Raw genomic sequence first — 14,367 nt, 5'->3', positions numbered from 1 at the left:
GGGCTGTGGTTCCTGCCTGGAAGCCCTGATTGTGGCCCGGGGTCCAAGGGATGTGGGATGACCCTGTTGTGGCCATGGGCCTCCCCACCGTGCCCTTGGGGCAGATAATCCCAGTGTCCTGTAAGCGGCTCACACTGGGAGTGACTGTGGAGCCTTTGCCCTGCAGCAAGTGGGGCAAGAACTGGTTCAGTGAGTGACACCGTGTGCTGCCCACGGCCTCCTGCGTCACCCAGTGTGCTGAGTGCCATCTGCAATCAGGGCCTGTTTCACCCCCAAACCAAGTCCTACGGCTTCTGCAGCTCCTTAAGCCATTGCCTCATAGCAGGAACCCCAGTGTTTTGTTGTCTTCCCAACTGGCTGGTAGAGAGACAGGGGGAAAGGATTTCTTGGTGACAATAAGGAATGAGTCAGTTCTAGAGATTTGGATATTAAATCCTTAATTAGCGATAGACTTTGGTGTGCAAGAACCCAGCAGGGCTCTTCCCAGGAGTGCTGGCAGCAGTTGCAGTGCTGGCCTTGCTCCTTGCAGCTAATCCTGGTGGGCCTGGGGATTACCTGCTTGGACATGGTGTGTCCAGCCCCAGGACAGATTGTCCAAGGTGATCCAGCCATGCCACCAGCACCTTCCACTTGGGCTCCAGCTTGGAGCCAGGTGATACAGCCAGACATGGGGAGTGGGGATGGGTGTGCCTGATGATATCTTGTACCTGTAGGGACAGGAAGGATCTCTAAAATCCCGAAGCTTTGGCATCCGGGCGGGTTCAGTGCTGCTCTGTCTGTCAGGTGGCAAATCCCATATGTAATAGCAGGGACCTTGGCCTGTAGAGTGCAGCATCACACGGTTACAGAACACCCCTCTTAGCTACAACACCTTCTGAGGGCTTGCGAAACACAGCAGTGCCTAAAAATACCCAGTTGCCAAATTCCTGCTGTGGGTGCACTTGCAAGGTGTCTGTGGTACTTGGGTGGCCCAGCATGGGGGTGCTCTGAACACATCACCTGCACTGGTGGAGTTCCCAGCCCTATCCTTGCTCCCCTGTGCCCCCAGTGCCCTCGCTGTCCCTGCTCAGTGCCCAGCACCAGCCCTCAGTGCTGGCCAGGGCTCTGTGTGGGGCAGCCCCAGTCCTGTGCAGGACTGTGCAGGTGATGGCCTGTGCTCCCCCAGGAGCTCTCCGTGGAGATAGCAACAATTCGCATGAGGTCATGGCCAACCTGGCCATGGGCATCCTCCTGCAGCCCTGGGGCAGTGCTTGGGGTGACACAGGGCCTTGTGTCACCCCAAGGGGCTCTGAGTCCACAGCGGGGTGCTTGGTGTCTTTCCCCTCCACCTGCCCCAGTCCCAGAATGGAGATGACTGTTCTCTGTGCCCAGGTACCGGGTGCTGTTGCTGGGCTGGGCAGATGCTGTGTCACTGTCCCAGTGGAGCAAGGTGGCACAGGGACAGCTGTGGCCAGCTGGGATGCACAGACCCACCAGAGACCCACAGCACTGGTGACCCCAGGAGACAGGCTGCCCCCATGGGAAGAGAAGCTGCCCATCATGGTCAGGGCTGCTTGGGGATGCTCTGCCTGAAGCAGGCAGGGGTCACCCCTGTGCCGTGGAAAGGCAGGTCTGACACCCTGAGTGCTGCTGGGCCTCACACTGTCCCACACCCCTGCCGGGGTGAAGGATGCCAGCAAGCCCTGGTTTGATGCAATGTGGGGAGGCAATTCTTCCCCTCCATCTCTCAGGTGAGGAAGCCAGCACCCCAGTCAGGAGCTAGGAGTGGTGCCAGAGCCCTCTTCATGGGCTCAGGACCGAGTGAGAGCTGCTGGCATAAATTACCAGGCTGTCATCCCTGGTGCTGAGATTCCCAGGGAACAGCTTAGTGGTTCAAAGGGCTGCTGAGACAATTTTGCATTGCATGATCACAGTCCCAGAGCTCTGATATTAAAAAATGTCAACAGTGAGGTGGTTTCTGCAGTGGGGCCGCCCGTGGCCCCAGGGAGTGGTCACAGCCGACCCTTCCTGGGGCCAGCCCAATTTATCACTTAGCATCAGGATTTGGTGCTAAGTGATAAATTGGCCTAATGAACTCACGGGCTCCTTGTGCTGTGAGGAGCCCTCAGTTTGACATCCCCATGCCCCCCAGCACCGCATGCAAATGGCACTGAACCTGCTCAGCTCCAGTGGCACTTGAGGGATGGGAAGTGACACCCATGATGGTGGTGAGGCTGGTGGCACTTGTCTAGCCTGGCATGGCAAGAATGCAGCCACCAACTGCAGCGGGTGTCCCCCACCCTGCCCTGGCTGCACCACCAGATTTTGTTTTAGCCCCAAGATGAGAGAGTGCTTTGGGTGAGAGCACCAAGAGACTTGTCCTGTGCCACACTGGGGGATCAGGGCAGTGGATCCTGACTGAGACCCTAAGATGCTGTGGGTGTCATCTCCCTGCTCCTTCACCTCCTCCCTCCTGGTTCAGTGGTTGCTCTGCCCTGGTCCCCTACACCCCATCACTGAGTGCTCAGAGGTCTCTGAGGTGACTGTCCCACTCCCAGAGCTCCCCCACAGCCTCGCCTGTCCAGAGCAGCATCCCGGGCCCCTTGTTCTCCCATGCCAGCAGCCCTGTGCCCTCGGGTGCTGCTGCAGTTCCTGCTCCCACTGCCTGTGGATCTGTTCAGGTTGTGCATGGGATGGAAGCCCACAGGAACCACTGTTGTATTTGTTTAACACTCCAGTGAGGAGCAAAGAAAGCACAGCAAATAAAGCACTTGGAAACCCTGTCAATCTTTACTCTGGACAAACTCCGTGTCCCACAGCCAGCACGCCAAGGCTGACTCTGCTGGCTCTCAGAGGTGTGAGGAACGCTTCGCAGCTGGACCAGGAGGGTCACACTGCAAACACCTCCCCATTGATCGATGCCACGTCATTGCAGGAAACAAACCTCCCTTTGTTCCAGGAATCAAACTTTCCAAGGCTTGAGCCTTGGAAGCTCTCAGCCATGTTTCCATCACCCTCTGTATCTTCCAAAGGGAGTCTGAACTGAACCAACACTACTGGGAAGTCCAGAGGCTGTGCCTGCTACCAACCCCAGCACAGCCCAGTGCCGCCTGTCCCCAGTGCCAGCAGTGCTGCTGTCCTTAGGACAGTGGGACCCTCACCTGTGAGCAGTGGGCACACTGGGCACACTTCATGCCCAGGTACACCACATCCCCCAGCACACTGCACCTCCAGACACAGCCCCATGGCTGGCCAGGGGGCTTGGCAGCTCCAGGGTGTCAGGCAGCTTCTATCCAATACGGGAATAATTGGCAATGCCAGCTTCCCAGCTAATATTTCAACCAGGATTTTGCAGGCTTCCACAAAGGGTCTCTTTCTGTGCCACTGCACTGTTCCATACGGGATAGGTTTTTCCCAGGGAGCACCTTCTGCCCCATGCTGGGACCCATCTCTCACCCAAGCAGAGGCTGCAGCAATGAAAAGGGATGTAGGACCTCACTGATGAGGCTGGAGAAATGGAAAAGGAGGGAGCCCTGGCGATGGAGGGGAGCTGGCCATGCTGGTGGGAAGCCCTGGAGCTACAAATCTGCCTGCAGCTGGGGACAGGGGCACACTCAGCTGGGGACAGAAGTGGGAGGATGAGGGGCACGGGGGCCAGGGCAGTGGGTGGCCCCATTCCCGCTCTGCCCCTCTCTGGCACTGACCCGGTGACAGCAGGCCTCAGGCTGTGTCCCTTGAGGTGGCAATGGGCACGTGTTCCAGCAGAACCCAGGCCAAGTAGCTCCATCCTGGCAGTGCCAGCACCCTTCCCAATTCCAGCCTGTTCCCTCCCGTTCCCATGGCAACCTGTGACCTCACTGGGTTCCTTGGAGCTCTGCCAGCATTTTCAGCAGAAATAAAGCCAATGACCAGGGTTGTCCTGCTGTCCTCCCTGTCTGTAGTGGGTCTCTCACACCGGGGGCTCAGGTCAGGGCTGGCTCCTCTGCCGCAGGACTGACGTGCCACATTGCAGGTCTCACACTTGGTGCCCATCACTGTGGCATCTGCCTGACCCAGCACTCCTGGCTGTAGCAGCCCCTGAGATACAAGGGTATCTCTTCCCTGCACAGCTTCAGCTGCAGCCAGCGCTCAGTTTTCCAAGTGCCCGGTTTTCCCAGTTTTGTCCTGCTCGGCAGAGAAAGGGCCGGGATGGAGAAGAGGGATCAAGAGTGAGACAAACGGAAATGAATGGAGAACTAGTCCCTCTGCTCTGCGTGGTGGTGCCACTTGTCTCAAGGTCCTCCCCTGCCTAAGGGTCCCTTTTGGCCTGGGGTCTACTTCCCCAGGGCTCCCGTCTGGTCTAAGGTCCCTCCTGGCCTGAGGCTCTGGCTGTTCCCAGGGGTCCCATTTGCCCAGGGATCCCTCTCGGTCTCGGGGTTCTGTGTGGCTGGAGGTGTCTCTTAGCTTTGGCTGTGCCTGGGGAGGTCTCTCGGCCCGGGGCTCCAGCTGTGGGTAGGATTCCGTGCCGGCCGGAGGGTCCCACACGCCTGGGGTTCCCTTTCGCGCTGGGGGTCTCTCTCGGTGCGGAGTTCCCTCGCGGTGCGGAGCGGAGCGCTGGCGGTGCTGACGGTGACGGTGCTGGCGGCGGCCCCGGCATCCCGCGGCCCGGGGGCGGCCCCGGCGAGCGCAGCGCGGCGCGACCACCCCCGCAGCCGGCGGCAGGGAAGGAGGCAGGGAAGAAGGCACGGGAAAGAGGCAGGGAAGGAGGGCCGCGGATCCGCTCGGCTCGGCGCGACTCCGCTCGGCGCTGACGGTCCCCGGTGCCGCCGCCGTCACTCGCCCCGCCCGTCCGCGGTTCCGCGCGGCGGGTGCGGGACGCGGCGCTCACCGACACAAGCCGGGGCCGGGGGCTCAGCGGGGCCGGGCCGCGGGATGAGCGCCCGGCGGCTCTCCGGGGGCAGCGGGGGCCGCTGATGCTGCGGGGACCGCGGGGTCTGCGGGGGCGGCGGGGGTGGCTCGGCGCGGCCCCGCCCGCGGCGGGGGCCATGTGAGCGCGGTGCCGGCAGGATGCAGAAGGGGATGCGGCTCAATGACGGGCACGTCGCCCACCTGGGGCTGCTGGCGAAGAAGGACGGGGCCCGGCGCGGATACCTGAGCAAGCGGAGCGCCGACAACACGAAATGGCACACCAAGTGGTTCGCGCTGCTCCAGAACATGCTCTTCTACTTCGAGACCGACTCCAGCTCCCGGCCCTCGGGGCTCTACCTGCTCGAGGGCTGCGTCTGCGACCGCGCGCCCTCTCCCAAGCCCCCCCTCTCGGCTAAGGACTCTCTGGAGAAGCAGGTGGGCGACACGGGGGGCCCCGCGGAGGGGGAGGGAGGATGGCCCGCGGGGGTCCAGGGCCCGCACCCCCGGGAGCTTCCGGTGCCCGTGACCTGCCCCACGCGTGACCGGGGTGGGGAGGTGAGGATGAGGCCGGTCTGTGCAGGGGAAGGGGGATGATTCCCGAGGCTGCAGTGCGGGAGCAGCGGGTGGGTTCATTGTGGGGGTGTCGGGCTCTGTCCGGAGCACCCCCACTCCCTCTCCCATCTAATTAACCGCCAGTAATTAGCGCGGGGCTGCGGGGCGCCTCCCAGCGGCCGCGCTTGGCGCTGCAGAGCCCCGCGCCCCCCCCGCCCTGGCCCGGCGGGGTTTTGGGGTCCCGGCGGGGGGACCCCGGGGCTCCCGTGGGGCGGCCCCAGCTACGCGGCCTCGCTGTTTCCCACACCCCGCCTGCTCCCTTCTGTGCCCCTGTGGTTTGCTTGGCAACTCCCCCAGCTCAGCGGTGTGAGCAGCCTGCGATGGGTGCGTGGTGCTCGGCGGGGGCAGCTTAGGGCCTTGTTTTCAGGCAGATTTCACCCTGTTCCCGCTCGCCACGTGTGCGGTTTGCACCTCAATCTCCACCCCTGGCGGGGGGACAAGCAGAGTGCGGGTCCCCTGAGACCCCCGTGCTGGCGCTGGGCTCCAGTGCCCTTTGCCACTGCTGATGTCTGCGGGTGATCAGCGAGGAAACACCAAAGCCCTTGCGAGGCCCTGGGAAGATCCAGGTGTCCCCCAGCCCCAGGGCTGCTGTGGTCCCAGCCGTGAGGACCGCAGCCCCTGGCGGGCCTCGGAGGTGGGTGGCCCACCAGCTGTGCCTTTCCCGACTGGGCAGGGTATCCTGGAGCAGCACGGCATGGACGTTGGCAGCCCCTGGCATGTTTGTCTGGGGTGGTTTGCTGGAGCTGGGATGCGCCGTAGCAGCCAGGAGAGATGGGATGGTGCCAGGAAGGGGGGAGAAGGGCTGGCTTCCAGCTGCGGGGGCAAATCCCCATCCATCGCTTCCAGAGCCACCTCCAGATTCATTAGCGTGGACAGGAGCTAGCTGGATTCACCCTCTGACCCTCTGGTGGTGTGTGGAGCGCGGACGTGCGCCCTGTGGGTGCCCGCGGCACAGCGGCACCGGGGCCCCTCAGTGGGAGCAGTGGGAGAGGGTCCCGGCACCACCATCCCGGGCTGGGCACTTGCGGGAGGCACCTCGCGTTTTGCGTCCAGCTCTGCAGGGCTTGCATAATTACTGCCTGAGGAGGCGCTGGGAGTGCTGCCGGCAGACTGCAGGATGGGACCCGGGGCACCTGCCGGGCACCCCAGGGCATGGGGCAGCCTGGGAGGAAATCAGCCCCTTAATTCTGGCTATTCCTGGCACTTGGAAAACCCTGCCAAGGGAACCAGGCATGCAGCACCACTGCTCCCTGGCACATCCCCTCCCTCCTGGCTTGGAGCACAGGAATATTTCCCTGTCAAGAGGAAAATACTGTGTTTTTTGCCCAGCGGGGGCTCCTTGCAGCCCAGCCGTGGGGTGCAGCACCTCGGGGGCTGTGGCAACGAGAGGGGTCTGTAGTTGCAAGGGGTCACACTGCTGTGGTTGCCACTGCTGTTCCTTCAGTAACAGATGTGTGTTCCCAGTTCAGCTTCCATGAAGTTTACCAGCCAGGTTGCGATCAGCCTTCCTGGCCAGGTTGGAATCAAGCTTGGAATCGAGGCTCTAGGTCCTCGTGTTTGTGCAGGAGGGATTTTCCACCATGCAAACACTATGGGGAGGATGTCACATCCCCTTTCCGGTTCAAAATGCACCCAGGGTGTTGATCCTTGCTGTAAGTGAGGGGCTGCTGTCACAGGCAGCTCCTGCCATGGCAAATACATCCCCTGCTGCTGCTCCGCGTGGATTTGCCGCGGTCCAGCGCCTGGCTTGTAATTCTGTGTAATTCCTTAGGCCAAATGGGACTGGAAGACGGAGCGCTGGACGCCCGCTGCTCTGCAAGCTAATTAATGGCCCAGGGATGAGATAAGCGGCGAATATTGATGGTGCAGATCCGCAGCCTGGCCGGGGCGGGAGGAGCGGGTGGCACACAGGGCAGGCCGTGCTCCGGGCAGGGTCTGTGTTCCCCACTCCAGGGAAAGCCTCGGCTTCAGGCTCACCTGAAACCCAGCTGTGCCCAGCATCCTCTAAAGGGAAGGTACTGAGGAAATTTCTAGTATTGCCCGTGATCCCAATTAATTACATTCTGAGGGTATTTATCTATCTGTGCAGTTCCAGCTGGAGCTCTGAGGACAGTGTTCCTTGCATCAGAGGAGCTCCGGGTTTGGATTCCTTCCTTGCTGGAGAGGAGCCTGAAAGGTTCCCAACTCTCTGCAAAGGAGAAATTTCAAGAGGTGGGGCTTTCAAACCCCCTCTTTTAGTGTACACACATTTTGTTTTGGGGGGATATTTTTCCTGGAACACAGTGAATTTTAGTGCCGGTATATGTGAAAATAAGGGAGCAAAGACGTGTGGAAAACTGGAACACCAAAGACGTATTTGCTGCCTCTGGAAACTTTGCTTTCTGCTCTTGTTATATTTTTCCACAAATGAATTTTCCATCCAACCAGTTGGATGGGGAAGATAATTTCCTGCGGGGTGAGGTCAGGCTGTGGCCTGGGGAAGAGTCTGTGAGGTCGGTCTGGGGCTGGGGAGGCTGTGACCCAGCTGCTCGGGGCAGCAGTGCCAGCGGTGCTGGGATGAGCCGGGGTGGGGCTGAAGCCCCTTTTTACCCTGCTGTGGTGTCTGGGCCATGCCACACCACAGCCCTGCTGTTCCCGGCCCCCCGAGGGTGACGGTGCTGAGATGTGCTTCACATGATCACATCTCCCCTCCCTGTCCCTGTGTGCTCGGAGGGGTGGGCAGGCTTTGGGGTGCCCCAGGTGGGCCAAGGTGAGATCCCAGTAGAGGAGCTGGGCAGGTGCAAGGTCCAGAGCTGATCTGACCCCAACCTCAAAGACGGGGAAGGCCCCAGCATCAGGTGAGGGCTCTCCTTCGCACATCGGTTGGGCAGCAGGAATCACAGCTGGGTTTGCTCCATGGATCCAGGCTGGAGTTGGATTTAGAATCACAGAATCACGAGGGTTGGAAAAGCCCTCTGAGGCCATTCAGTCCAACCCTTCCCCCAGCACTGCCAAGGCTGCCACTGCTCCATGTCCCCAAGTGCTGCATCCACACAACTTTTGAACATTCCCAGGGATGGGGACTCCACCACTGCCCTGGGCAGCCTGGGCCAGTTTCCAGACCTGTATCCCAGTGCCATGAGTTGTTCCTAAGCAGGAGCCCTCAGACAGAGCCAGTGTGGTGCTGAGTCAGGCAGTGGCCCCATGCAGAGCCCTTGGCTCCAGGCTCCGCAGCCCCGGAGCTGAGCTGTGTTCCCCCAGCTGGGGCTGCTCCTGAGCACGCACTGCCCATGGATGGGGATTTCCTTCCCCATCTCCAGAGTGTTTTCCAGGGACGGGGCCATGGCACACCGAGGGCACCTTGTCCTGTGGCCCCCATTCCTGAGACACTGGGAGTGCTGGGGGGGAGTGGAGCTTGGAATATTTGGATGCCTTGAGGACCTGCAGCAGCTCCTGCCAGCCCAGCAGCTCCAGCTCTCCCAGAGCCAAGCCCCAGGCCCTGATGGTGGAGCCACTCCTGCCAGTGGGAGAGCTTGGGCAGCTCTCTGAAGGTGCAGCAGTGGGGCCATGGGGTCCAGCCATGCCCGTCCCTGCATGGGGGTTCACCTGGGTACCCCCAAAAGGGCTGTGGAGAGTGGTCAGAGGGGACAGATCCCATCAGTGGAGCAGGGCTGAGCAGGTCACCCATGGACATCCTGAGCAGGGCAGTTCCCAAGCTATTCCAAACTTTAGGATTGATGTCCCAGACACTTCATCCCCAGATCCCAGCATTGGCTGCAGGTCCATGGGCATCAGCCATCTGGAGCAGTGAGAATTCTTCTACCCAAATGTAATTCCATGCAATCTGATTTTTTTGGGACTGTAAATCATAATTTGTGGACTTAAACCTGAACTATTCATCAGCATTGGGATAATGGGTTTTTAATTAATTCGCATATTGTGTGATGCCATGTGGAAATTTTTGAGTGAGGGGGATGCTCATGGTGTTGGTCCCAGCGATGCCTGCATGCCCGCCTGCCAGCAGCACCCAATAAAATCAAGGGAAAACGGACTTATTTTAATTATGTTATGAATATTTCTGTGCATGACTCCAGAGCCTGCTCCACACAGGTGATGCTCACCTCTAGTAGCCATTTCCGAATATCCTGACAGCCCATACCGAAACAAAGGAAGGAAATTGCAGCCACTGGGATGTTTTTTCTTATTGTCAGCACGGAAATGAGCTGCTGGAGCATCCAACTCCGAGGTCCTGTTTTCCCAGAGCACATAGTATGTAGGTCAGGGATGTTAAAAGCTGCCATGGCTGGCTGTGGATTTTTAGACTCATCCATCCAGAGCAGGAAAATTCTCCTCCTCTTGCCCTTTGTGTCAGCTGGAATAACCATCAGCTTCACAAACCAGCGGATGTGGATCTGCCCACTCCGGGAGGATGGAGGGCAGGCAGTTCGAGGGATGATGGGAGGGCATCCCTGTGGGGGGAAAAGACCCCTATGATGGCACAACAAAAACGCAGGAAAGGATGACAGTCACTGCTTTGGTGTCACTGGGGGGTTCTCTCGTGGTCCCCCCACTCTCACACATGCAGTGACCAGCGTGGGGGTGCTGGGAGAGCACCCACCCCCAACCACAACATCCCAAGGGGTCTGGTGGGTTGTTCAGGCTGAAAAACGCCCTTCTGCAAATTCTAAAAAATTCTGTGGAAGGTTGATTTTCTATTTTGGAAATAATGTGTCGCTTTAGAGATTATTTGAATTTATTTCTGAGTCTTTCTGCACATCAAGGGACTCGGTAACGCCTCCCCCCCATCCCCCCCGCAGCAGGCAGGGCCTGCGGGGAGCCGGGTGATGGTCACGGGGCTTTGGGTGGCCCGCGGGGAGCCGGGTGACTGTGGCCCGGCGGGGTCACGGGGCTGTGGGGGCGCCTGGAGGTGCTTTAATGCTTCCCTTGGTGACCTGGAACGCTCCCGCGTCATTATTTCGGGCAGAATTGCCGTGTCCCTGGGGCTTCCTGAGGGAAATCCCTGAGGTCCGGGTATCTGGGCATCCCACGGAGGCGGGGTCCAGGGGCTGTGTATCCTGCGGTGCCAGACGGCCACGCATCCCATAGCGCCGGGGGCCGGGCGATGTGCCTCCCACAGCGGGGACTCAGAAGGCACCATGGAAAGAGGGGAGGCTGGAAAACACCCCGGAATGAGGGACTTCCTCAAGGAATCGCATCTGCTTGCTTTGGCAAGAGCAGAGGGAAGGGGTTTGGATGAGGGGTTCCAGTCCCAGGGCTGGGAGTTGGTGAGGTCATAAATGAACAAAAATTGGGTGTAAGGGGAAGCAAAGTGACGCTGTGGGTAACTGGTGCCCTGCCCTGGGCAGCACAAACTGCTCCAGGGATGCTGGGCTGAGGCTGCGATGGAGCTGGGGGCTCATCCTGATGCTCCCAGCACTCTGCCTCGTGCCAAGAGTGGCTGGTCCTGTGCTGGTTCTGCCCATGGGTCTGGTCCCATCCATGGGTCTGGTCCTGTCCATGGGTCTGGTCCTGTCCACGGATCTGATCCTCAGTCCCTGACCCAGCAAGTGCCGCAGGAAGCGCTCCCAGGCTGTTGGTGCGATGTGTCACTGTGATGACAGAGAGGAATCATCTTTTAGGCGGAGATAAAAGGTGGTGGGAGTTTTATTATTCAAATAGAAAATAACTTCCTCCTTCCCAGCACGGTGCACTTCCTGGGAATTGTGTGGGGATAAACTGGAGCAACACATGGAGTGGGGTGCGTGTGCTCACAGGAGCCGGGTTTGGATCACAGGCGGGGGATCGAGGGGTCCTGGCTGCAGCTCTGCAGTGGGGGGCTTTCACCCCTCGTCATCAGCTCTGCTGCCAACAGCCTTGCAACTGCCATTGACAAAACCTTCGGGAGTTTTTGGGCATAAATTGGATGAGCCAGAACTGTCTGACAAAACCTGCCTGTCAGGTGCTGATGTGCTGGGAGGTGCCTCGACTGGGTGAAGATGGGCAGAGGCAGTGGGGCAGGGTGGGCACTTGTCCAGGGTACCTGCTCCAGATCCCTGCCCCAGTCCCTGCCCCCGTTCCTGTCTTGGGCTGTGCACCCCTTAGTTTTAACCTCTGGCAAGCCCTGAATCTGCTGCTTTCCCAGGGCACAGGGAAAGTCAGGATGCTAACCCAGGCTGTGCTGTGGATGCGGGGCTCTGAGTGGGTGCACTCACCCACAGCAGCACAAAGCAGCACGGTGCCATCCCCACGGGACCCTGGGAGCACACACAGGTGTCTGGGAAGGACAACCCAGGGCTTGCTATCTCATGCCCTCCTGGCAGGCAGGGACTGGTTTGGGGGACCCCTGGAAGTGTCTCCCCATGTTTCCGGTCCCATGGGGACTCAGCTGAGCACGGGCTGTTGGTCTTGGATCGTGGAGTGGGAATGTGCACACACTGTGCTGTCGGGGGGGTTTGTTCCTGTGGCACCAGGAGCTGCTGGGGGCACCAGGGCCTAGAAGGGGCTCCCCCACACCTTGCTGGTGTTTAGAGGGGCATTTCCAGCCTTGCCAACCTGATGAGCTCTTCTTGATGCAGTTACAAGGGAAGGGATGTGAGGTGGGTGTAAAGCTGGGGTAGAGAACAACACCCATAAGGACCACAAATTTTTGGTGAATTTTCCCTCAGAGCTGTCTGTTTGCCAGTAAAAGCCTTTGGGAGTGGGAGGGAGGGAAAGGGGGTGGGATGCGAAAGGCTGGGGAGCTGCTGCAGCTCCAGAGGTGTCCTGCAGGCAGACACAGAGCTCTGGGCAGCCTGAGCATGGTGGGCCAGGGAAGGGGTGGGCGATGGATGATGGTGTTTGACATTGGGGTGTGTGATGGATGATGGTGTTTTGTCATGGGAATGGCGCCATAAGGAGGAAGTTTGTCCACAGGATCAGCAGTAAAAGATCTGCACTTAAAGGATCTGCGGCAGAAGTGAAGGAGCTGCATCTTCACCAGGGCCCTGCAGCTTCTCCCCAAAGGTGAAAGCTGCTTCTGAAGGCGGGCTCTGCTGTGCCCATGGGCAGCGTGGGCTCCCGGCCCCCTCTCCTCCTCTGCTGGACCTGGAGGGGCTGGGTGAGCTCCAAGGGTATCACCCTGAGACCTGAGGCCCTGGGTGGGCATGGGCTGTGGGCGCTGGGTCTGTCTGTGCTGCTGTACCAGCCATGCCCTGTCTCCCCATCGTCCTGGGCTCACTCAGAGCCTCCTGTGCCCTCCAGGGGTCCTTCTTCCCAACACCCTGGGCCTGATCAGGGATGGGAAGGGTAGAGCGTTGTGGTGCCCATCGGTGTTTTCATGGCACACGTGGCACAGCTGGTGGCTGCCTGTGTCCCGCCAGGCTGCTGCTCCTTGGGTTTGAGGCAGTTTTTACCTGTGAATTCAGGTCCCTCATGAAACCCAACAGAGGAGCAGATGATGTCAGGATGAGCTCGTTCCAGTGGGTTTGGTTTAGCCCAGTTATTCCGGGCAGTATCCAGCACTGCAGCGTGGTACCTGTTTCCTTGGAGACTGCAGGGAAGCAGAGGAGCGGCACAAACCCGGCGGCGGCGGCACCGCACACAATTAGCACAAACACTGGAAATGTCAAGGGAGGCTAAAAATAGCCCCACACTGTGGCCACCCCCCGGAGCCCCGGGGAGCACAACACGAGGGACCCGGGCTCTGCTCGGCATCACCTCCCGGGCGGCTGCGGGGCTCCAGCGTGTGCCCGAGGGGCTCGCTGTCCACACAGGCAGGGATGCAGGCAGGGATCATAGGATCAAGGAATCATTAAGGTTGGAAAAGACCTCTAAGACCATTGAGTCCAAGCATTAACCTGTGGATGCAGGTGTGGATGCAGCTCCAGCTCAGCATCCTTGCTCCTCTGCCTGTTCCCCAGGTGAGGGTGCCCGCAGGGTGGTTGCCACATATTCAGGACTGCAGCCCCCTGGACTTAAGTGTGTTTGGTAGATTTAGGTTTTCCTGAAGTTGGGTCTTTGCCCAGCAGGATTTTCCTCGCCAGTGGCAGGGCTGTGCTGAGGGCAGCACGTTATGGCTGGGCTCCTGGTGTTTCCAAACATGTTTTTTTTCCAACGACCCAACCTGTGGTGGGTCAGGAAGTGCTTTCTGCCAGCCCTGTGTGGGGCATAACCGTAACCCCTGTGCTCGCCCCCGCAGCACTACTTCACTGTTAACTTCAACCATGAGAACCAGAAGACCCTGGAGCTGAGGACCGAGGATGCCAAGGACTGCGACGAGTGGGTGGCAGCCATAGCTCATGCCAGGTGTGCCCTGTGCCTGTGTGGGGGGGGGGGATCGAGGTGAAGCCGTGCTGAGGGTGGCTTGGGGGGGCAAGACACTGCCAGCAGGCAGAGCAGGACACTTCTGCCTCCCAGCCCCATGGTGGGGACCCTCATGCTGAGTGAGGGCTGTGTTCAGTTGTTCCCCGGTCCCCATTCCCATCCCTGTCCCATGCAACTGCTCACCCTGGCAGGTTGGCACTGCCTGTCCCAGCCTGGTGCCAGAGGGATGCCCGATTCATCCTCAGGCTCAAAGCCCATCTGGAAGGGATTCACCTGGGATAGCAAACCTGGTCAGGAAGGGGTTTGTCCAGGATCCTGTCTGTGCCATGGGAGTGCTGGCACAGCCCACCTGCCATGGAGAGCAGTCAGGAGCCAGCACAGTGCAGATGCCTCTCGGGGGAAGGAAGTGCTGGGCTGGCAGCGAGGTGTGGGATCAGGTGGGAGCTGCGTGCAGGGAATGGGAGAAACACCATCCCCTGCAGCCCCTGCCAAGAGTAGGACTTTGTAGGTGCTTGCGCCACATGTGGTCTTCTTCTTCTTAAATTCTTGGAATGTGGCAGGTGACAGGTTCGTCCATGGGTGTTTGGGGATCTTTTTTGTCTCCTCCGA

At 59.7% G+C, this 14,367-nt stretch overlaps 1 protein-coding gene across 1 annotated transcript in view; it reads left to right on the top strand.

Moving 5' to 3' along the window:
* Positions 1-5,025: 5,025 nt before the first annotated feature.
* The window catches only part of RASGRF1 (Ras protein specific guanine nucleotide releasing factor 1), a gene marked incomplete at both ends in the record, with an annotated part of 28,667 nt that continues 19,325 nt past the window's right edge, over positions 5,026-14,367 (top strand). The window contains 2 exons of the mRNA XM_082291022.1: positions 5,026-5,301; positions 13,634-13,740. Of these exons, the coding sequence (XP_082147148.1) occupies positions 5,026-5,301; positions 13,634-13,740 (383 nt within the window). The remainder of the gene's footprint in view (positions 5,302-13,633; positions 13,741-14,367) is intronic.

Source organism: Coloeus monedula (assembly GCF_965178545.1).
Source record: "Coloeus monedula genome assembly, chromosome: 14".
NCBI classification, from domain to species: domain Eukaryota; kingdom Metazoa; phylum Chordata; class Aves; order Passeriformes; family Corvidae; genus Coloeus; species Coloeus monedula.
This window is presented reverse-complemented; position numbering and strand designations above follow the sequence as displayed.